This window comes from Branchiostoma belcheri, unplaced genomic scaffold (genome assembly GCF_001625305.1).
Source record: "Branchiostoma belcheri isolate BF01 breed outbred unplaced genomic scaffold, Haploidv18h27 scaffold99, whole genome shotgun sequence".
Classification (NCBI taxonomy): domain Eukaryota; kingdom Metazoa; phylum Chordata; class Leptocardii; order Amphioxiformes; family Branchiostomatidae; genus Branchiostoma; species Branchiostoma belcheri.
Window position 1 is genome coordinate 14,431 of NW_017804675.1, and position 24,470 is coordinate 38,900.

General features: G+C 44.0%; 4 protein-coding genes across 4 annotated transcripts; 2 read left to right on the plus strand and 2 right to left on the minus strand.

Moving 5' to 3' along the window:
- Positions 1-161: 161 nt before the first annotated feature.
- On the minus strand, positions 162-4,008 carry LOC109462052 (caspase-8-like). Its single transcript, XM_019758548.1, has 5 exons — positions 3,837-4,008; positions 3,429-3,596; positions 2,775-2,951; positions 1,991-2,470; positions 162-1,732 (listed from the first exon to the last, which is right to left on the minus strand). Exons 1-5 carry the CDS (start codon positions 4,006-4,008, stop codon positions 1,137-1,139), a joined length of 1,593 nt encoding a protein of 530 aa, XP_019614107.1. The 3' UTR covers positions 162-1,136.
- Positions 4,009-4,212: 204 nt separating this feature from the next.
- On the plus strand, positions 4,213-8,165 carry LOC109462053 (protein CROWDED NUCLEI 2-like). Its single transcript, XM_019758549.1, has 7 exons — positions 4,213-4,228; positions 4,621-4,778; positions 5,403-5,587; positions 6,094-6,217; positions 6,652-6,812; positions 7,074-7,249; positions 7,542-8,165. Exons 1-7 carry the CDS (start codon positions 4,213-4,215, stop codon positions 8,138-8,140), a joined length of 1,419 nt encoding a protein of 472 aa, XP_019614108.1. The 3' UTR covers positions 8,141-8,165.
- A 1,331-nt stretch (positions 8,166-9,496) lies between these two features.
- On the plus strand, positions 9,497-10,615 carry LOC109462054 (centrosome-associated protein CEP250-like). The gene has a single exon (XM_019758550.1). The coding sequence runs from the start codon at positions 9,497-9,499 to the stop codon at positions 10,613-10,615; it is 1,119 nt and encodes a 372-aa protein (XP_019614109.1).
- Positions 10,616-17,517: 6,902 nt separating this feature from the next.
- Positions 17,518-22,076, minus strand: LOC109462095 (malignant fibrous histiocytoma-amplified sequence 1 homolog). Its single transcript, XM_019758592.1, has 5 exons — positions 19,385-22,076; positions 19,095-19,163; positions 18,634-18,891; positions 17,928-18,046; positions 17,518-17,598 (listed from the first exon to the last, which is right to left on the minus strand). The coding sequence occupies exons 1-4, from the start codon at positions 22,059-22,061 to the stop codon at positions 18,006-18,008; spliced, it is 3,045 nt and encodes a 1,014-aa protein (XP_019614151.1). The 5' UTR covers positions 22,062-22,076; the 3' UTR covers positions 17,518-17,598; positions 17,928-18,005.
- Positions 22,077-24,470: the final 2,394 nt, after the last annotated feature.

The window sequence follows — 24,470 nt, forward strand, 5'->3', positions numbered from 1 at the left end:
AGTGGCACCCATCCCATTCCTTCGCAAGGACACGGTGTCCAGCCAGGAACGCCAGGGATCGAACCCGTGACCTCTTGATCTCATTTCCGCTAGCCTATTAGTAACCACTTGATCATTCGACGCCACAAGAATGATTGCCTACGAGACATATGATAGCTGATAGGAATATGTTTATTGCCTGCAAACTGATTACATGTAACAAAGCTAAAATGCATATTAGGTGGAAGAAGGGTTTACTTCATTGACGTTCTACAAAGCTTGTGTCCTAAAATGTTCAGATAAATGTTAACATTCACAAATCTTTACAGTCTCAGGTACATATGAAAATAGATATTCTTCAAAGACCTTCCGAGAAGATCTATATGATGTACCTTTACATGTTATTAAAGTCTGCACAAAATCTAGGATCAGACCAGCTGAATTTGACAACTAGAAATGCTGCAATCTGACAAAACAGCAGTAATACACAGAAAAATTTATTACATCATTGATTTTCAGGAGTTGTCTGAAAAGCTAATGAAAAGCTAGAGAGTTGTTTGAAAAGCTAATGAAAACATCGAAAATTTAAGTTGTACAATTTAAAATTCACTGAACTGTACATTGCTGCAAATGTACATTTGGGCTTATACAGCGCTTCATGCTAGTACATAGGGTGACAATCAAATCTATTGGATGCCTTGTAGTTTTCATAGGATCAAGGCCTATTCTTTTTTCTGTCATTTTGAATACTAAATGAAGAACTGTTTACACAAATTGATGGATGATTGATTGCATTGAACATTTTCATACTTTAACATTGATGAAAAAGTGCCAAACACAAATCTATTACCTGTTGATACAATACTTGATAATTGATATCCCTGTGACACATCATATAAGAAGAAAGCATTAACAATGTATAAACAGAACTGGTCAACAATTTATAACTTGTTTCATCACTGCAAAACACACTGCAATTTTCAGACACTCCATGTGTTTACATTCTATGTGAAATTTCTATCAGAATTTGCAGCTACAAAATGGGTGTGGCCATACAAATAGTCATAGATATCTGTGTCTCATCTCATTTCGTTATACCAAACAGGATGCCGAAAGAGAAACCAAAGCCACGCCGTTCGCTTTTAACCAAAAGTGAATCACTTTGGTTTGAAGATGAGGTTTTTGCGCAAAGTGCTGTGGTTGGACGAGATCCACCCACACTTTTCAGCATCGACTTCGTTCATTTTGTCGCACACCATGGCCATTATGGCAGACAGATCGTGCGTTGGGCCGAAATCTCTCAGTATTTTTGCCAAATGTTTCACGTAAGGGGCCCCGTCCGGGTCCCTCAAGGCCACATAGCCCGGCACCGTGGCCAGACCCAGGAAGAAGTCGGCTTCGTGGCAGATAAAGGGCACAGGTTTGGCGTCATGGTCGCCATCGAAGCTCTCCCTACCCTGAGTTTTCTCCCCCTGACAAGCCTGGATAAAGAACAGCTTTGGTTTCCCTTTGAGAGACGGACATTTCTTAGCATTGACGGGCTTCATGAGCTCACAGATATCTAAGCCTACGTCATCGGAGGAGAAGACCTTTCCCATGGTGCCGTGCGACATGATGCAGCAGACGAAGCAGTCATGGTTGGAGTGGTCGGCCTTGCCCTGCTCCTTCAAAGCGGCCACCATCTTGGCGTGGTCAAGGTCGATGAAGGTCAGGACGGTGAAGCCAAGGCTTTCGAAGACTTCTCGAAGGCGATCTGTGTAAAAGATAGACATTGGATTGGAATGAAGGAAGATATATCTACCTATCAATCCTTATATATCTATCATCATCCATCCATCCATTCATCCATCCACAACTAATTTCCCACCCAACCACCCACCCACCCAACCATCCACAACTAATTTTGTTCTTGGACATGGGTAGACTACCCAGAACCGTGCCTTATCCTATCTCTAGACCATCCAGGTATAGAACTAGACAGGCATGGTTCTGGGTAAAATAAAACCCTGACCTGTGTCCCCCTCAGCCCCTTCCCGGTCCGCCATGTCCTCAAACCGGATGTTGTTGATGATGACGGCCACCCCGCGGGGGTCAGAGTTCATCTCGTACAGACTGCTGATTTCGGTGGACGAAGAGATCTGCAGCTGATTCTCCAGTCCTTCAATTTTCCTCTTGTCAGCCTCTGCCTGGTTCTTTAGTTGACTGTTTTCCTGTTCCAGCCTCCGACTCAGGTTGATTGAGATTTTCTGGGCTTCTCTCTCACGTCTGAGTGCAGCTTGTAGGCTTTCATTTACCGTCGTCACCTGTTGGAGTTGCTCTTCTTTGCTGTTCAGATTCTGCTTGGCGGTCTTGAGTTGTCGCTGAAGCTGAGACAACTGTATCTGTGAGGGTGTCTCGTCCTCTTTGGGACACAGCAGGGGCTCCAGTTTTGTCACTTGCAGCCCTGTCTCTTCCAGCAGTCTACTCTCGTTTGCGAGAATCTCGGCAGCGTCTACATGAACGATATGTGAAAAGAATGAGATTGATAACTTAAATCATGTAAATTTTTTTGTCTTTCAACCGTGGCAGCAACATATATTTCTTGTCAGGTCAGTGTGAAGACACGTACATTTTACAAACATACCTTATCATTATATATGCTCACGGTATATCATTAATTGCAATTAAATGGCAATAAAGTTTTGTCTGATCGAGTACAAAACATGAAAAGGCAAGTAGAACAGCTGATATCTTGGCAGAATATAGTAGCGTTATCATGTTCTGTTGTACACTTGAGAGTACAGGTGTGTACTTACGCTTTGGCGAAGAGAACTCGATCAGAGCAGTTCCTATTTCCAGAAACTCGACCAGTCGTTTCGTCCAAAAAGAAAATGGCCAGGAGCTCTCTTCATCCGGAAACCCACTCACAACGAGGCACGCGTCTGGATCCATGTCGGGTTCAGCCAAGTTTCCGATTGACACCTGGAAGCTACCTGCAGTAGGAAACAAGACGACGTTTTCACTAAGTGGTAAAGTCAACAGTACAGGACGATAATCATTTACCGGTTAAGCATCTCTATAGAAATTTATCTCCCCCCCCCCCCCAGCGTACTAGCCTGACTAATCGCGCTCCTGGCGGCCGGCGGCCCCGAAGTTGCCGCCTTGGAGTGGGGGTCATTAACCTCCGGCCGAGAGCTTGTGTAACACAGGCTACCCAGCGTACTTAACGGACGCCAATACAGGCCTGACAACATTGGTCACCAGAGCTTCGAAAATAATCTACAGTTTTGACCCTATATATTGGTTTAAATTCCTCGTTTTTATTTTCTCTACCTGTGTATTTAACCTAATTATGCTTGTTCGTTTGACAGGAGATTCCACTGTTATTTGGAGCTTGTTCCATAACGTGACGTTTGTTACTGGTTAACCTAAGGCCACCTAACGCCTGGATCATACAAGGAAACATTTACCTGATTCTCTAGTGTGCCTACGCAGACCAGGCAGTGACCGGAGGAAATTATGTAAGGCACCGGCGCATCTTCCTCCCGACAAGGATCTCTTGTTTCCATCCTGAAGAAGCATGGCTGACAGCCCTCTCACCTGCAGCAATGCCTCGTTTGCCAGCACGTCGGCGGCGTCTGCAGGAACGATATCGTCATGTCTTAAGATTAACCCTTTGTCTTAAAGTTTCCCGCAAATACTAGTCTCTACAAAACCTTTCTGCGGGATGAATAATAACAGTGATTGCTTATTAGCCGGCTTCAGGGCCCCATGGCCCGCCTCTGTTTGCCGGTACTATGTTCCTGTTCTGGTGTGATAGAACATCCCTTACATGATCACGTTCTACTGAACTGTGAGATGAATGTAAATGTACACACCTTCTGGCGTCAGGAACTCTACCAGCGCAGCTCCGATTTTTGAAAACGTGACAAGTTGTAGTATCCTGGAGTTACGGTGCGCAGACTCGAAATGTTCCCTCAGCTTCTGACTGTTCACACGACCCGACAGCCCGCTCACAACAACACTGGCGCTGGCGTTCATGTAAGGCATCTTGTTTTGTGTTCACCTGAACACACCTGAAGCAAAGAAAGGACGCATTAAAGGCGACCTTTACGGCTAGTTAGGACGTTTAACAGTAAAGGTTGTCAAAGTCAGGAAAGGAAACTTCAAAATATAGTTCACAGACGGGAAAGTAACGCCCTGCAGTACATGAATCCAAGGAGGAAGCGTTACGTGTTCACCTGTGAAACTAAAATGGCTGCCAGCTCAGGTGTTGTTGTGTAAGGGGATTCCCCTATTATAGCTAGCGGGCGACCTTTGAACTTCTTTTGTATACCATGGCTCATTTATTTGCAATTTCTGCAAAACACAGAACGTACCACGGTGAGTTATATCATGCAATGCACACAGGGCTCCAGTTAAGAGCTATCGGAGGTATTCCTGGCCTACGATGTCATCAGTAGCAATTGGTATTGTATCCAGAACTTTGCCTATCTAGTTCTATACCTGAATGAGCTAGGCTTAAGATCAGGCACGGTTCTGGATAGTCTCTGTGACTGTGTATCCAACGCAGATTTGTCCCAGGCACATTTCTGGATACGCGTGGGCTATCCAGAACCGTGTCTGAGTACATGGTTTTGGATACAACACTATTTACACTAGAACTTTTTCAGGTGGAAATGCTAATGAAGGGCATACAGGAGGTCGCAGAGCAAAATAGCGCCACCAAGCGGCAGGTGGAGGAAAGGCACCAGGCGCTCGCCGAAAAGTTTCAAAACGTCGTGGGGAACTTGCAGGAAGCGATGTCGGCTTCTCTGTTGGTACGTTAGTAGTATATACGTACTTTAATTGTATTTTCAGTAAAATGAAATAAAACTAAGATAAAATGATCCACTGATACAAAATCGTTGCCAACAATATTTTACGATAAGGCACCACGTTTGGTGGTTCTAGCACTAGCGGATCGGACGCTATCCGACATCAAAGTTGGCTCGGGCACTTTTAGCCCCCCCCCCGGCTAGATAGGGTTAAATAATTGATTGTATTTTTTATCTGTGTACACATTAAGTCACATGTTTCACACGACACACTAGTGTCGTTCCATTTGAGTAAAATCCTTTTTTCACGATGGAATTGAGTGTCGTTTAAATATACTCTTCTGTTAAGAAGGGAGACAAACCGATAAACCTACCATTCCTATTGTCCATGCCCTTACAAGAGTCTGCTATTTAAGACGACATGCTTAAAATACACGTAATATAGACGTAGAATGGTTTATTACAGGAACAAGAAAATGTACACACAAGCCTCCTGGCAGCTATAACGCGTTAACGGCTAAATCGCGAGGCTTATTTGCGACAATCCATCATATGAAGCCGTTACATTAAAAGCATACAAAGAGCAGAACAATCCACTCCACTATTTTCCTATTACATAACCTCTAGGAGCAGGATTCCCAGAAGGAAAATGCTGAAGCCGCGCTGAAGGAAGCAGCAGAGAACGAAGCGGAGGTTCGCGCGTGGGAGGAGGAGCAGGAGAGGCGGGTAGCCGCGCTCAGGGCGGGGTATGACGGCATGCTGGGGGAGATGGCGGCGGCTCTGCAGAGGGGGAAAGCACAGGAGCAGGAAAGGTACGGAACATATTTTCGCTACCAAAAAAAAAAAAACTAAGAGGGCATGCATGAGTGTGTGTGTGTGTGGGGGGGGGGGTGTTTGCAGAGGAGCAGGAAAGGTACGGAACGATTTTCACACTTCAGGATAGTGTCTATGTTGTGTTTTATACTCATTTTCTTAATACTTCTGTCTCAATTTTTTTCGAAAGCAATCTTGGAACCATTTTCTGTCCGTTTCGAATCAGCATCATGGGTCTGTACAAAGTCTGACAGCGGAGGATATTTATATCATAAGCTTTGAAGTTAAGTACAGTATAACTATACACCCCAAAGCCGGTATTGGTATTACTAGTACATGTAAATGTTAACCTTATGACTAAAAGGGCTAAACGTTCAAGCCAACACGAAGTAAATTGGGGCTTACCCAAATTTTCGGCCGACTCCGTCAGCCTTGTTCCCAATTTACTAGTATTGGCTAACACAGATGATCTTTCATGCTAAATGTTAACCTCCTTGTGCTGCAGATACGAAGACGTCCGCCAGAGGGTGCAGTTGAGCTGCCAGCAGCTGCGGACGGACATGAAGGAGCGGTACGACCGGATGAGGTTCGAACTGGACGAGCGGCAGGGACGGATGAACGCCAAGCATGTAAGGCTTAAACTGCCTACGGAATTATAGATACAGGCCGTCTAACGTATCCAGATCCGTGTCTATGTTGTTCTATATTACTGAATGGACTAAATCAGGCACGGTTCTGGGTAGTCTTGGTGTATCCAAGGACGCGAAGCATGTAAAGGCTTAAACTGTATGCGAGATTTTTTTTTACATATAGGCCGTCTATCGTATCCGGAACCGTGCCTATCCAGTTCTATGCCTGAAAGGGTTAGGATTAGGATCAGGCACGGTTCCGGATAGTCTACATCGTATCCAATAATGTATACCTGCTCCAGACACGATTCTGAATACGGGTGGGCTATCCAGAACCGCGCATGTGCAAGGTTCTGGATAAAGCACAGTTTTGGATACAGCACGGTTCTGGATACAATACTAATTAATTTCCGATATTTTAACTCTGACGTCAGGATAAAGAGTCGAAGGATCTGCAGAGGATGACTGACCTGGCGCGACTGCGCGTGCGCGAGGCGGAACAGGAGCTGGCCATGGTGCTCATGCGCACAGAACACGCCAAGCACGAACTGCGCATGCTCAGGAGGAAGTTCTTTCCGTCAGAGGACCCCAAGAAGTAAGATTCAGTTAGAAGTTTCGAGTTGTGTTTTCATAAAGACTGGTTGACCATATATAGGCATTGATACCATATATTGGCATTATGACGTACGGCTATTCGTACCTGTGACTATATATGGGCATTATAATGTTTTCCCGAAAGAAGACAAAGATCATTTTGCAGCAGTGACCATATATGGGCATTATTACATTTTCCAGGAAGAAGACGAAGATTATTTTAAGTATCATAACCATATATGGACATTATCACGTTTTCCAGGAAGAAGACGAAGGTACCTCGACAGGAGGTCACGGACGACTTGAACTCTGACCTGGACCGGCTGGTGAAGGAACTGGGCATGCGCGTGCAGGAGTTCAACCAGATCGAGGTGCAGATTGAGCTCCACCTAGCGGGGGAAACCGGAGGTGCAGGAGATGGCGGCTGCGCACAGGACGGTGAGGAAAGTCGTGGTGCGCTGCGCTGTGTTTTTCGGGTCGAACTTGTGGCATGCCAGAGAGGACATGTAGGATCACAAAATACCACTAGTAGATACCGAATCTGACATTGTAGCTGAAATACATGTACATGTGGATGTTTGGTGGTTTTTTTTATTGTTTAGCTGCACGGCCAAGCGGGCGCTGTCCCATTAAGATGTGGGAAGGACTTTAACACTTAAGGTGGGCAGTCCCGGCTGTATAAATCCTAAGATTAGCCAGCCAATAAGAATACCTCCCTGCCGTTTCCCAGGCGACCTGAACCCGGAGGAGGAGATGGCCCGGCTGGAAACCGCCCTCGACTTCAAACTGCGCGAGATCGAGTCTCTGCAGCGGCGCATGCGCGACAAGCAGATCCAGATGTCCTACGGAAGGAGCGACTCCAAGTCTCAAGACTTCTTCAAGTCTCGCGAGATCTTCGGCAGTCGCCGCTCCGGGCTCCGGACCGGAAGCAGGCCGCCCGCTACATCCGGTGGGAGGTCTGACGTCACCTGGGATTCCGTCACGAGCGTCGTTCGTCTCAGCTCTGACGAGAGCCTGTCGCCATGGCGACAGAGGTCACTGACCCCGCTGTCTCCCACAACGTCACCGCCAAGAGAGGACCAGGAAGTGACGTCATCTCCAGAAGGCCTGTCGAGCGGAATCGGGAGCCTGAAAGCGGGACCGGGCAGCGGAATCGGCAGCTTGAATCAGAGCTGGGGTTCGTCCATCTCCGTGGATCATCGGAGACGGCTCGCGCCCCTTCGGGCTCCCGGCAGCGCGCCCGAAGTCTCCCGGAAAGAGGCGAGCGGACCCGAAGGACGCCCTCGCTGCTCGTCGTCTCCGTCCGTAAGGACCAAGGCAGAGCATTAGCGCTTTGTTCAGCACGGCAGGGATATAACAGCAATATCGCCAGTTTAGAATATAGCAATCACGATTAAGTTTAACTAAAATTTACAACAATTTAATGACTTTTTTTCATCAGGCTATATAGATCATGTATGAGAGCACGCATAGAAGTATGACAGTTACCTTACCCTTACTGTTCCACGAGATTCTATAATCTTTAAACATAGCCTGCCTACTCTGCGATAACAAAGAGTTATTTCTAATTGAGCCTACCTCAAGACAATGTTAACACAGAATTTCGCGCCTGGAAAGAAAAACCTAAATACTATAGTCTGAAGTCGTATGTGTCAGATGTTTAGTTTGTAGCTGTTCTTTTGCAATGACATATTTGAAACACTATGAGGTTGTTTATGTAAAATGAAACCCTGACTATATGTGTTCAGCACTACAACACGTTTGTCAACATTTTAAGCATGAATTATGTACATAATCTTTGCGCACAATGTTGTGGCGTCAGCCGGCATGCATGTGGACAAAACTGCTAAGGTCTGACCTAGATATCCCACTTTACTGGGTTTACATTCATCCATTATCAAAGCATTTACACTTTTCCACCTGAATAAATGTACAAGAATGCCTGTTTGTTTTCTTTAGGGTGTTGACGATTTTAACATTGTTCGTCGTTTGACTCTTACCAAAAGACTTCAATACAGCTTGTGCAACACGTATGACAATTAGCGGAACACCTTAAAGCCTGGCAAAGTATCACGTATCGGTATCCAGGCAACGGTATACACGGGTAGTGTTGAGTTGATGCCTTGTTGTCCTCAAATGCATTTCTCAGGTCAGTGAGGGAGGGTTGATGCGAGTGTTGTTTTGCTGCTGTTTTTCAACGTTTCTAGCTCCTTTTAAAAGTTCTACCAGGAATGTTGCCATCGGTGAAACAGAAGACGGTGTGATTTGGGACTGTGCATAAAGGAACCGTTTTATAGCGTGTATAAACGTGTGATAGACGTGCTAACGAAGAAGACTGATAAAAGACTGGACAGACACATGGAAAACCACCAACAGGAACAACTGCAATATGCGCACAGGACACTGGGCAAACCAAGAAGATCAGAGATGAAGAGCGGCTGAAACTGGAATCCCAAAGTTTGTATCAAACCGAGGATTCTACTCTACTCTACTCTACTCTTATGTGTGAATTTTGGAAAGTGCAATGACATTTCCAAACATCGGTGTGTTTTTGTAGAAGGAAACATTTCATGAATGAGCCTGTGGTTTACCTGTACTGCAGCTAAAAAAATTAACACAGGTGCACAATACGCATGAGGCATGCGTTGAATTTTTTAACGTTACCAACAGTCGGATGTTGAGAAAATGGCATCTCCTCCCATTACCGGCTCCAGCATACCACCATCAGCGGTACGCCCGTCCATGTCTGCCGCAGAGAAAATCGCGTATTACGAGTCTGTCATCACCCAGTGCAGGCAGCAGTTCTACAAACAGACGCTCGGGAATCACGTCTTGAAGAAAAGGGTGAGAAGCACTTGGAAGGAACTGAAGAAACTACGTCAGAGCACGAGGGAGATTTGCCGAAGATCTTCCGATGCAAGGCAGCAACTCTTTAAACTCACTTCTGAAAAGATTGCTCAGTTATCGGAGGAGTTACGCGCCTTGCAGTGTGATAAGATAGATACTGTAGGTACTGCACTTAGTAACGAAGCTCAGCTGTCAGCAAGACTGGATATGTTGAAGATCTCGTCTTCAGAGGAACTACGTCAGGCGGCAACCACTTCCCGCCATCTTCAGGAACTTTGGGACAAGGTCCGTGAACAAAACACAGCGTTAAAGTCACGCGTTGCCGCAAGGAATCACGAACTTGACCACATAGAGGGACTTAGAAATTCTTGTAAGGAGCTCAAAGAGAAGCTTTTAAGTGAGAACGTTCACCAGTGCTATGAGGAGTGTTACAAAGAATTTACTTCAGTTGTTCGGGATTTGGCTACAGAAATGGATGATAAAGACAAAACTCTGTTGGAACTTTACACTGCTAAACAGCTCTCTATAAACACGCATAGAGCTGTGACGTACCCCTTGCGGAAAGAGAAGGCACTATATGAACATAGCCAGGAGAAACTGGACTGCAAGCTGAAAGAAGCGCGCGCAACTCTCGCGAGACTTCAGGGCGAGATTCGCGAGTTGAAAGGCGAGGAGAGGCGATGCATGACCTTGGGACAGGCAATGTCACGTTTGACTAAAGAATGTCAGGCTAAAAACGCGACTCTTGGAAGTTTAAGGGAACAGATCGAAGTTTCCGAGAGAAAAGAAGGAAAGGAATGTCAGCAAAATCATCACCGGAAAGAGAAAACTGGAAAAGATAAACGGCTTCATAGAGAAACAGAAAACTTGAAGGACATGCGCAGAACTTTGCGAAGTTACCAACTCGTCGTAGCCTACTGTGGGACCAGCTCCTATAGAATACGCCCCGAACATTAGAGCTAACCGGGCAAAATGGTGCACCTTTACGATGATGAATGTTATACAGCCAGGTAATGAGATACAAGAAAACAGTCACTCAAGCAACAGAAGCTGGTGTGTTACGCCGAAGGTTGGTCACACTGGTTATACAGATACATATATGAAAACGAAAAAGAGACAGGGCTAAGATAAGATTAACGTTAAGAAGTCAGCTAGCTCCCTGTTGTGTACACTATTAACAGTTAAAAGCTTTCAAAATCTATCCAGTTTCTTGAGGAACTGTTTGCTTGTGTAGATAACGTTTGGTTCGTGAAATATTCAATGTGAGAACAATGGATAAAGATAACGTTATATTTTGTACACGTAAACCATGTTTACAAACTAACGAGTAGGAAAACGCTGCTTTAATGACTCAGGGATACGTATGTTCTTTTTGCTGTGAGCTTATTGACATCTTTGACATATTTTGTATAACATCCACGTGATTTCGACTAGATCTACAGTGTTTTTTGAGGCAGAATAAAAACAATAGAAGAGAATAAATTGCTTGGATTTTAATGTTTTCTTGTCGTCATGAATTATACAGTAGGAGATTGAAGCCCAGACAAAAAGAGGGCTTGAGTCCGGCCATGTTATTCTGATACCACGTTACACAAATCGTTTGGATCTGACTGCCCCTTCCCCAAAGTGCTTACTGAAACACCCCCAACACGATGCCTGGTCCCCTGTTCACTGGAAATGAACTGTCCCTTTTTTCTTCGGCGAGAGATCAGCCATTGTAAAATAGGGGGTAAATTGATACATCTACGATGATACGAAATCAACTCTGATGTATGAAAATGGCCTACTGCAATGAAACGATAATATATGATTACTTAAAACAAATGGAACAATGGCACAAATAAAAGAAAATAAATATGACTTTCTGTTAGAAGTACACCCCGACAACGAAATGGTTCGACCCTCCCCGCGAGCGCCAATCACGATCAACGTTACATCCAAGAATCTTTCATTTGAATTTTGGGCGCCATTGCAGACTAACCCTGGGACGTCCCGTCAGAAATGAGGTAAGAATTTTCCCATTTTTACTTCGAAATACCATATTATATCCACAGTTCGTCTTGTATAGACATGTCCTTCTTTGGTTTCAAGATATTTCCTACCAAGTTTATCCTCGAAACTTTCATTCAACTTGTGCTTCCCGATGCAACATAGCCTGAACTTGTGTCGACATTTTTGTACATTTTTGTACATTTTTCCTGCCAGTATTTCTCAAGTAAACTGTGTATTGCCCCTCAAGTTTACCTCAGAATTTCCAGATTAAATGTTCCGACATGTAGTAGAGGCACTTTTAACTTCCTTCACTGGTGGAAAATTGAGAAAACTATGCACCGCTACTGCGTAGTTGGGCCGGCGGGATAGCAGGTGCTTTGGCCCCGTAAGTAAAGCTAGGCAATACCCGGTCGAATTCCGGTAGTCAAAAGTTCCAGAAAATTTTCTACTTTTCCTTAAAAGATGCTTCAGCATGTAGTGATGTCAATTTTAGCTTTTTGCATCGGTAAAAATTTGAGAAAATTGTGCACCAGGCCGGCGAAGTTGGTCGTCAGGTAGCAAGTGTATAGTCTTAACGCTAGGCAACACCTGGTAGAATTCCAGTCGTCAAAAGGTATAGAAAGTTGTTTATTTTTCCTCAAGTTTACCTCAGAATTTTTAGACAAGATGCTCTGGCATGTAGTAGTATTATTTTTAGCCTTTTTCACCGGTACAAATTTTAGGAAATTGTGCACCGGGACTGCCTATGTTGGTAGGCGGAATAGCAGGTGCTTTGGCCCCGTAAGTAATGCTGGGCTATACCCGGTCGTATTCCGGTAGTCAAAAGTTCCAGAAAATTTTCTACTTTTACTCAAGTTTACCTCAGAATATTTAGACAAGATGTTTTGGCATGTAGAAGTGTCATTTTTAGACTTCTTCCTTAGTAAGAAATTGAGAAAACTGTGCACCGGCCCTGCGTAGTTGGGCGGGCGGGATAGCAGGTGCTTTGGCCCCGTAAGTAAAGCTAGGCACTACCCGGTCGTATTCCGGTAGTCAAAAGTTCCAGAAAATTTTCTACTTTTACTCAAGTTTACCTCAGAATATTTAGACAAGATGCTTTGGCATGCAGTAATGTCAATTTTAGACTTCTTCCTCGGTAAGAAATTTTGAGAAAATTTTGCACCGGCTCTGCGTACTTGGACGGGCGGGATAGCAGGTGCATGGCCCCTTAGGTAACGTTAGGCAACACCCGGTCGGATTCCAGTCGTCAATAGGTATGGAAAATTGTTTATTTTCCCTCAATTTTACCTCAGAACTTTCAGACAAGATGCTCCTGCATGTATTAAGGTCAATTTTAGCTTTTTCCCTCGGTACGAAATTGAGAAAATAGCAGGTGCACGGTCCCGTAGGTAACGTTAGGCAACACCCGGTCGAATTCCAGTCGTCAAAAGGTAGGGAATATGGCTATTATTTTCTAAAATTTACCTCAGAATTTTAAGGCAAGATGCTCTGGTATGTAGACACACCAAAAGCCTTGGATTGTTTTAAATAATGTTCATGTTACTGTGACAGCGTGTTAATATTGTTTTTGGTGCCGATATGTTTTCCCTTTACAGACAGAACCAAAGGAGGGATGGCATTGGTTCCTGTCTGCCCAGCTGTTGAGATTTGAAGAGCTCTCTTGATGTCTGCCAACAGGTATTATGGTATTTCTTGCTTTCTACAAGTACTGTCGGTGTGGTGTCGGTGGCGCAACGGTTAGAGCGTTGGACTCGGAACCGAGAGGTCCTGGGTTTGATACTCACCGTGGCCCGACGTTGTGCCCTTGGGAAAGGCACTTTACACGACTTCCCCACCATGTACGGTGGAGTGACGCCCAGCGAGCCTCTTAGGCTAATCTGTCTGTCTGGGTGCCAAAAGCACCCTACGGATTTGGTGCGCCGATGTGACAAGATCTGCACACATTGGCCACTCATAGCCGTTAAATCTATATGTATATATTTTTTTTTCTTCAAGTACCCGTACTTTCTTCTTCATCTGTTGATCACATGCAGGGCAAATGCTAAGGCCTTTACAAATGTCATACCCTGGGTTGTTGAATAATGCATCTTATACAGTCTCATGATACAACGATAACCTAATCTTGTCTTAAGTAATGTTCTTGTTAGGCCACACTGACATGATTTTATGGATGACATCCGCGCGCGCATTGATTTTCGACTGTTCTCAAAAAAAAAAAAAGATCTCGTCCTCCGAGGCTGTGTCCTGGCTCTCGGCCTAGATAGTCCATGCTAGTTAGCGACAATAGGGAGCCGGTGGTAACTCTGGAGGATGGCACCCAGGCTGCCGAAGCTCCACGACTCAAGAACTCAGTACATACGTAGAGTGCCAATTCATAAATTCCGCAAAAATTGTCGTATACGTCGCTATATACTGCTTCAAATTCACAATACCATCTTTGTATTCCTGTGGTTTCATAGCATTTTTATTTTTGGCCAGAATTTTTTTTCTTCGCCCGCGCGCACTAGTTTGGGGGTCTTCAGAGGATGTCATCCATAAACTTAAGTCAGTGTGGCCTTACTGTAACAGCATGTTATGTTTTGGTGCTGATATGCTATTCTTTTACAGACAGAACACCAAAGGAGGGATGGCATTGATTTCTGTCTGCCCCGTCTCCTGACTTCTGTCAGCAGGTATGGTGATATGTCTTGTTTTCTTCGAGTACAGGACAATTGCTATGGCTTTTGCCTTTGCAAATGTCATATCTTGTCTCTATACCTATATAGAATAGCATCTACATCTGTAACCCATCAAAGAGAGAAAGAGGGGAGTAGAGAGGGAGGGAGAGAGGAGATAGAAAGAAAGAGAGAAAGAGAGAGAGAGACAGGAGAGACAGGAGAGACAGGAGAGACAGGGAGAGAGAGGGAGAGAGGAGAGAGAGAGTAGCTCAATGAAGATTGATGAGGTTGAAGCTGCTTTGTTTTGCTCCATGGATAAAACATTTGTCACATGATTTGTCTTTTCAGACTCAATCTTTGGTGTTGGTGCTTTTAATGATTCTCTCTTTCCCTCCCTCTTTCTGTCTAACCCTACTCTCTTCTACAGATTATCCCTTCAACTGAGGGCAATGTTTCCAGGCTACTCGAAGGAAGCAAGCATCAAGATAACAGCATGAACTCAAACAGGATTTGTATGATATCCTTTTTTCTTTGATATAGAAAGGGTGGGGGCTTGAGCCAGGCTCTACTTTGGTTTTGGCTCACTAAACTTGGGATAATGTAGGGGACATTTTGGACATAAAGTGCCTTGTGACCCAGATCTTAAAGAATAATCTTGCTTAAAATAACAGGGGCTAAGGGATAGAATTTCTAGAACTTGTATGATATAACAGTAGTCCACTACAAGGAGGCCAAGAATGGAAGGACAGCAAGAACAAGAAAGTCATTCAGTTGTAGTTACCAAGGTTATGTTCAAGCTTTTTGTGTATATGTTTAATCAAGCCAGTAATAAGACTGCAAAGAACATATATCTTGAAAGATTGAAAACAATGGAACAGTGTTATGCCTGGTACCCAACCATCTTGTAAGGAGAAGATGGAACACTGAACACAGAAATGATTTCATTCAAGTATATGCTACATGTAATTGAAAACATCAATTTTAGGACTTTATCACCATCATGTAAGAGAAATGATGGGATATACAGATTATTTTTGTCCATTTTGTATGTGAAAAGATGGACAAGTAACTATTTCATCCATCTTAGTGCCAAGATGGAGTTCTATGATTTTTCCACCGTCTTGTAAGAGAAAAGGCGGGTTTAGTAATGATCCTGAGGAATGCAGCCATTCCTGAAGACGCCCACCACAAGAGACTCCAACCACCAGGGACATTTCTGCGGACATTGAATAATTTGAATAAAGATTCTGAATGAGTGTTTGAATAAAGTTTGTGAATAAGGATTTTGAATGAAGATTTCTATTAAATGTACGAAATAAAGGTAGTCCTTCACTTTGGAATCCAAATTGGCTAGAAAGTTGAAGTGCTTGAGTTTGGTAAATTGAAAGGCAGAACTTCTACCTGCCTCTTTGCCCTGCTGTCTGAAGCTCACATGCACTTTGACTTTAGACCAGGAATTGAGTTAAAACTAAATTAGAGCAGGGACGTAGCTAGTTGTCGAAGTGTGTGATGATTCAGACAGCAAGTCTAGTTTCAAAATTTATGGGGGGGGGGGTAGATGAAAGTCAAGCACAAATTAGACATCTTTTTCAAAAATTTTAATCGTTATCACAAGGCACACCCCAGATTTTTAGCCTAGTCAACGATCTTCAAGAGGACACCTGTTTTTTATGTCAAGCCACTACCGAGATGCCAGAGGTGAGCCATGTAATTAAGGACTGCATGCGTTACTAACATGTGCTTTCTCTCCTCATACTTATAAAAGGAGGATCCTTTTCAGTGCCTTTTAGTGTCATCTATGGTTAGGACCAAGCAATGTTTTGTATTTTATACCCCATGATGAGAAGGGATCTGGGGTCCTTGCAGCAATGGGAGTTTCTTTTGTTTCATACTTTCACACACACACTGTAATCTGTGCTTGCGATTGAAATAAAGAATCAGTGTCTGAATGCTATGGTGTGAGTTACTCGCGATTAGTTATAAGATAGAGCTAGAGGAGAGACTTTTTCGCGACTTTTAGAGACAATTTCTTGTCAATTTGGAGGACGGAGGCAACTTTCGTGGAGTGGCAAGTAAAGGATATTTTTATATCTTCCGGATAAACATGTAAGTATGCCTTTGCAACTTTTAAAACTTTTTTCATTCATAATCATCATCATCATAGCTTTTCACTGAAACCTTTCTAACTTTTTGTAGTTTCTTCACTCTACAGGAAATTCATTATTGTAAGATGTCTGTCCAAAGGAAGTGACTGGACCATAACAACAATAGAAATCAAGGGTAAGTAAAAAAACTTTTTCATACAAGTTGGACAGGTTTGAATGGGACTTTTAAACAGTAAATATCTCATCACTCAGAGCAGGTTTGTACAAATTTATTTAGCCATCCAAAAACAAAACTTCTTTCTGGAACGCTTCTTGCCTATAACACAGATTCAATACCTTTTGATAATATGCTGATTTTTTTTTACACCTTTCTTCGTCGACTTGAAAGGTGTCTTTTAGAACTACATGTAGTTTTACTCTCAAATGGAGAGCAAAAATGTAGCAACGTGCTACAAGATGTAACAATATGCTACAAAAATGCAGCAACATGCGACAAAGGTTTGAACAAGCTGCTCCCATAGGGAGCTTTCAATGCTACACAACAGCGATGTTTCCATCCCTAACTAACAAACCTGTGAACGGGCATGTCAAACTATCAGAAAAGACGTGTGCCTGATCTAAAGATATTCTATTTAGAGAATATTGTTACAATATTTGTTGCGATCCACGGGATCATGTTTGCGTATTAAGCACAGCCTCAATCTGCCTTGACTTATAGCGTCGGTTGTAAATTGAAAAATTTATTAATTCATTAATAAGCCCTTGTGTTACAATTGGGAAAATGGGAAGCTAATATCTTATCTTTCGACTTGGCACTCTAAGGATTCCGTTCAACGGCAGTTTGTCCGTAGGGTGTGCGTCACTTCTGGTTGCTGCTTGTAGTCTTGGTTGAGGATGCTGAACTCTGAAACTTTGAGTTGATCTGGGGAAGGGATGAAGTAGTGTCACAGGTGGTTGGATAATTTGTCAGTTCACATGAACAGGAGGGTGATGGTAAAGTGTCGTTAATTATCTTTACCTTTGGCCATTTTTTGAATTAAGCTCCGCTTGCTAATCACAAGTTAAAGCAGATTCAAGGCAGGTCTTACATAACTATAGCGTACTCACATGGAAAATGAACTGTGTTTGCTGTAGCTCGGCATAAGGGTGCCCTGCACAGGCAAGCAGTCTCACTGGACCAGTCGACCTGGGGAAGGGATGGAATAATGGCATAGTTTGGGTAATTTGTCAGTAGAGTGGGGCTAATAGAGGTTCGTTGTTGAATTTCTTTATTTGGGGTATGTCACCCATTGAAAACAGTTGAAGAAACACACACACACACACACACACACAAACAAAACAACTGTTACAACAGCACAAACTATACAAGTCAAAAAAAGATTTCTTATCCGATAATCTGATTTCAGTTATGTGTCCTCAGCGCGGCCACTGTGTGCAATCACATGCTTTGCGTTATAATCGTAGATAAAAGCAGAAGTAGATTCGAGACATAAGTCATAACTGTTAAATACTCACGTGGAATCCGAAACATGTTTGAAGTAGCTGGACATAAAGATGTCCTGTACGGGCGCAAACACGAGCAGTTCCTCGGGTTCACTGTAAACCAGTCGGTCCAGCTGTCGCCCCGGCCAGTTCTGTGCATCGGGCAAAAAAAGTAAGAACGATGTTACAGTAGCAGTTTCATTGCTTTTTAGAATGGGACCTCTTTGTGTTTGATCTTTGCCTTTGTGTTGACAACTGAGACCCTGTAAGAAAATTGAAGTATTTTTGCCTATAATTTTATGTCATGTCATGAATTGGAGACCAGCTATGGTGGCGGGTTCTCCCTTCCGTTTCTGCCAATCCTTCTGCCAATGTCCGGACAGCGAGACTTGAAGTCCCTGTTTCTTTCATCAAGTGTGTCAATGTTAGTTTGGGGATGTGTGGCGTAACGACCGAGTATTCGCTTCAGAATCAAGAGGTCCTGGGTTCAAATCCTGCCAAGGGACAGTCACAAACCTTGTGCTCTTGGGAAAGGCACTTAACACGACTTTCCTCTCTTCGCTCAGGTGAAATTGAGTACTAGTATGCCAGAATAATCATTATCATGATCGTGGGAAAACAATGGTTAAACCCTAGCCAGATGTTCAAGGTGGATTCCAGAAGGTCTTTGATGTAGGTCTTCGAGATTGGAAACAATAAGGTAATGATTTCTTCAGGTAAAACGCGGTGCCTGCCTTACCTGGATACTTGTCTCTCAGCCCATCCACAACACTCATCAGTTCCAGTTCCCTCAGAGCGTCCATCAGGACAGTTATGGTGGCGGCATCCCCTTCCCGCTCCTTCCACTCCTCCAACGTGTCCCGGCAGCGCGACTTGAAGTCTATGTTCCTCTCGTCAATGTTGTCTATGTCTGGCCGACTGAATCCTAGCTGGTAAGCCAGGTCCTTCCACTCGGCTGTCACGTTTTCCTTGATGTAATGGAAGTACCGACTCACATCTGCAATAAATAAAATATGTAATAGGTTATAACAAGTTACAAATTACAGATATCAGAACCTAACATAAAAGAAAGCTATGTGCACCATCGTTAATTTTTGGGGCTGTATAGTTCAGTTTAGTGTAAAAAGGAGAATAACCTGCTAAAATGTCCACTATTGATGACCAGAAAACAATCAGATCTAAGATTAATCGGAAACGCACCTTCTTCCTCAGCTTGAGAGCATCTGGCAACATCCTGTTGGCTCTGAGCTTCTGCGGATCCTTGCGTGCCTATTGTTAAAGAGGAACAGAATGGTAATGATGAATACATCGGAAATTAAAGCTTTCTTACAGCTCATGTTTTCTCTGCTTGAAAAAAAAGTACTTTGTTATAGGAACATGATTGGTTCTTCTGAAGTGCCATGATAAAGCTTGGACTGTAGACGTCAGAAAAATTTCTAGATTGCAGAAATCTCATTAACCAAGCAGGTTACAAAGATATCGATACATACCAGAGAATCTGTACACAAGGTCTGCTGATGTTGATGCTGTCTTCTTAACCCTGCGACACCTGACGTCACGGCCGTCCTCTGCAGTCCGGTCCCTCAGTTCGTGCTGGTACGGCCTGTCCAGTCCTGCCTTGATGCAGTGCGCACAGGTGACGTGGAGGGAGTACAGCACACCTGGCCACTCCTGCAGCAGCTGGACCAGCACCTCCAGCAGTGGGTGGACCACACCCCACATCTCATCTGCCTGGGCAAGCCTGCCTCTGGTTGCCATGGTGATGTAAGTGTCATCTGCAACAGGTTTGGAACAAACTAGAACGATGTAGTCCTGTCTGTAGGCCATGACTCCATCTTTCCAGTCTACCCTGTCCTTGACAAGTGGATGGATCCCAACACTGAACCTCTGAAACAGTCCCCGGGGACAGAATCCTCTGATGTTGCACATCAGCTGCAGCTGCTCCTGATCTTCTGGTACATCATCTGGCCAGACGCTCTTCAGCTCTTCTGGCATTTGTTTATGTAAATACCAGGGGATTTTGTACTGGCGGGTATGTTTGGAAGGGTCTCTATTGTCTCCAGCTTCTACCTCAAAACACAGGCCGAAATGTTGCATCAATGCTGTGATGATGTCTGGACTGACATTGGGTGGTAACAAACACGCCATCACTTCCCTCTGGATCAGTCCACAGTCGCAAAGATCCGACTGGAATGTACATAGCTGGGTAGACGTGAATTGAGAAAGTCTGGGTGTTAAGAAAAGTGCGCTTGTATCGTGATGAAACAGGTTTTTGAAAAGTTCAATCAAGGCGGGAGGATCATGGAAGACGTAGTCCTTGAGTTCCGGTATGTCCGTGTACCTGAGGATGGTTCCCACCTGCTGCAGGTAAGACAGGGCTGACTGTAGTCTTTCTAAAGAGAGTCCCACAAGTTGCTCAAGTCGTGCACAGTCAGTCATTGTCAGCCAATGCCGTGTGGACATTTGAACATCCTGAGTAACATGATCCTCCCGCGGAGACGTTACAGCACTAGAGCCAGCTTTATCGGCCCGTTCGGACGTTTCAGGGGAAACTTGGCGTCGAACTAGTTGTTCGAACTCTAGCCATGTCCTTGGCAGGATTCTTGTTAACGTCGGAAACAATTTCTTATTATTTGCTGTTTCTAACAAAAAGTCTTGAAATCTTTCCCAAGATCGAGGCGACCTCGATAGGTTGAATCGAGACTTGGGTTTAACGGACACGCAAAGCTCAAGCGCATCACCGACAATACGCAGTCCTGGCTTTAACGTGCGTAAGTGGTGCTGGCCTATGTCTTCCACTGATTTTAAACGACTTTGAATCTGTCTTTGTTCTTTTTCCCACCTCTCTCTTTGCAGGCTGACTCTTGCTTGAACGTCCTTGGTCTTTGTTTTTACTTCGCCAAGTCGACAAAGGTCCTTCTTGCTCCCTACTATAGAAACTACCGCTCCCGGCACTCGGGCATTCAGTGTGTCCAACCAGAACCCCACGGCTTCTGTGTACCTCTCTTCACTGCATCTGTATGTCTGCAGGTTCACTAATAACAGGTAAAAGGCATCTGGAGTCAGAAAGAACTGATGAGTGAGATGGTACACGTCATGGCCGCCAAAGTCGTGCACTTCAAATGTGATGTTGTCAACAGGTGCCCACTGAGTTATCTCTACACAGTGTGTGCGGTCCTCTTCTTTTGTAAGGGTGGATTCGCCCCTGTCTAGCGTCCGTACCAGGCTCGTTTTTCCCGCCATTTTCTCTCCCAAGACGACCACTTTCATATGAGCGCTTATTTTTTCTTCTGAGCGTTCAATTTCAGCAAAGTACTGTGAGATAGCAGCGATCCCGTAACGGCAAACTTCAGATGGTGGTTTTGTAAGTGGGTTTCCACTAACGTCAAGGTGACATGCGCTACTGAGCTTTCCAACCTCCGCGGGTAACGTTTGTAGTTTGTTATTGCTCAGGTTCAGCCGTTTTAACTGTGTCAGTCCCCCCACTTCAGGTGGGAGTATGCGCAGCTTGCACCCGGACAGATTCAAGTGTTTGGCATTAGTGAGTTGTCCGATTTCCGCGGGTAACGTCTGTAGTTGGTTACTGCGCAGGTCCAGCCATTCTAACTGTGTCATTCCGCCCACTTCAGGTGGGAGTGTGCGCAGCTCGCAGTAGGACAGATCCAAGTGTTTGACATTAGTGAGCTGTCCGATTGCTGCGGGTAACGTCTGTAGTTGGGTCCAGCTCAGGTCCAGCCATTCTAACTGTGTCAGTCTCCACACTACCGGAGGAACTGTGTCCATGTTTGTAGTCGATAGTTTCAGTACCCGGAGGTTGGTTAGTCCAGCCAGCCCATCCGACAGGTGGATCCCTCTGTTCCCGCTGAGGTCCAGTTCCTCCAGTAGATTGAGTCTCACTACTGCTGGTGGAACGGTGTCCAAATTACAGCCACCTAGTTTCAACACTTTTAAGTTGTTCAACCTGTACAAGTCATATGGTAGGGAGATCTGCATATTATTTCGTAGGTCCAGCACCTGTAGGTTTGGGTGTTTTGGTACTTCCAGTGTGTCCAGGTTACAGTCTTTTAATTCCAGGACCGTGAGGTTGATGAGACCAGACATGTCATCCGGCAGGGTGATTTTCTTGTTTCTACTGAGGATCAGCATTTCTAACTGCGGAAGTTTCATCACGGCAGCGGGAACTGTAGCAAGGCCATATAAGCTCAAGACTTTCAGGTTGATTAAATTTGTTAGCTCATTGGAGACCTTTATTTCCCAATTTCCTGCTAGATTCAGAGCTTCCAACTCTTTTATACCATATAGTTCGTCAGGCAGCTCCCTAAAATATCCAACCAAGTGTAATGTCACTAGAGTTATTCGTTTTCCATTAATTTCCCACTCTTCATATTTTAACTTCTGTCGCAGGCTCGATAGCGTAGCCATGGCGATTAGAAGTGTCGGGGAGTCTGGAATGAAAAAAAAAAAGCCAAATCGTTACATTACAATTATAGTATTATAGATGTCTGATGTTTGAATATTGGTAGTTTCATCTACCACATCCTTTTTAATACGCTATTTCTTGTTTTAGCGTCTCATTAGAGGGTGGAAACTATTAGCACAATCAAGACTTATGTGGCGACCGTACAGTTCTCACTTTCATTTATTAGACACGATTTAACAGTCTCCCCTCTGGTTGTGTGCTGTCAATTACTGGTTTGCCATAGCAACAGATTTCACCGACACCAAAAGACCTAAAGGGCAAGCAACCGCTGCATAAGGTCTCAGAAACATATTGTGTTTCCCATTTCAGGGTTGGTAGGTAAGATTTCTCTTTTTTCTTTTTGGATTTAGGATAAAATGATCCAATAAATATAGTTTAGCAAATTCAATGTAAAACTGAATTGCCACAGGATCAGGGATGTCTTTAGGAGCCCACCCTCCATTTTCTTGTGGGGTAGGGACTAATATTTCCCAGATTTACTCAATGAAATTGGAATTCAGACATAAGATCGAACATTTAACCAGTGATCTACTGAAAAAAGAAGGCTTTTAGTAGTTTTACTGTGGTGGATTATCACACATCTAGCCAGTCAGAAAGGCATTCATTCGGCCACATGCCTCCTGCTGACTGTGCCCATCCATGCGTCTGGTTCCCATCTACTTGCAGAAAGACCGTAATGTGTTAAAGTGATTAGGTTTATAGCGCATTGAAGCTTTCGACTACCAGCAGAGGTTGGGTTGGGTGAAAAAAATTCCAGTGCAAAAGAGAAACACTGATAAAAAAAGCCTAAAAACACGCCAAAAATAACCCCAAACCCAAACCTCTACTTGGAGAGTAAAATATCCAGGTGGGCCGACACATTGCCAAAACATCTTGTGGTCTTCAAAAATCACGTGTACAAGACTCTTGTCGTCCCTACAGACTTCTCACGATCAGCTTTTAGCCTTTCAAAATCTATCCAGTTGCTTTAGTAACTCTTATCTTAGACAGGACAATAGAACCGATCTCTCATTCGAGATTCTTGCCACAGTGGGTGAAAGCTAATTCGTACATAAGGCCACACCGACTTAATTTTATGGATGGCATCCTCTGAAGACCCCCAAACTAGTGCGCGCGGGCGAATGAAATAAAAATCCGGCCAAAAATAAAAATGCTACTAAACCACAGGAATACAAAGGCAAAGCTGATATTGTGAATTTGCGGCAGAACTTCGGCACATGCTAGCTTTTTGCGGATTTATAAATCGACACTGTACGTATGTATTCAGGTCTTGAGTCGTGGAGCTTTGGTAGCCTGGGTGCCATCCTCCAGAGTTACCACCAGCCCCGTACTGTCGCTACATAGCATGCTACCATGGACTATCCAGGCCAGAGCCTTGGATGACGTGATCTTTTTTTTTTTTTTTGAGAACAGGCGAAAATCAATGCGCGCGGATGTCATCCATAAAATTAAGTCAGTGTGGCCTAACCTCCGACCAGGTTGTGTTGGTGGCTACAAGACAGTGTAAAATTGACAAAATAATTATAAATTTGCGGGGCAATAAATATTCAATGAGCCATCCAAAGTCTGGCTGGTGAAAAAAAGATAGCCGTACAGCTCGATAAAAACGCCTAAAGACACGCCAAAAATAAGCCAAGTCCCAAACATGTTTGGAGATTACTGTTGGCAGAACAATCACTAAAAAAATGATAGCCTCCAGGTGGACCGACCTGTTTACCAAAATACTTCGTGGACTTCAAACCTCAAACACCACCAGACTGTTAGACAGGTGTTGACAGTGGAAGAAGGAATCAGCAGGAGAATAACTATTACCAAAAATCACGATGACTTTTAGTTAATAATATCCTCTCGAAGATTTTTTAACAAACCGTCCTGCAGTTTCAGAACAAGCTGCCAGGGTGCCTAAATTCACGTGACGTCTTCCCGAGCATACTTGCGCTACCTACCATCCAAAATACATGACCCTAACATGTCCAGAGATATCAAAACCAGAAACTGTGTTGCAGTACCAACGAAAGCCACTAGAGGGCCTGAAATATTATCATTTCAGGTTTTTGTTACGCCCTACCAAAACACCAAGTATGAAACCAATCCAC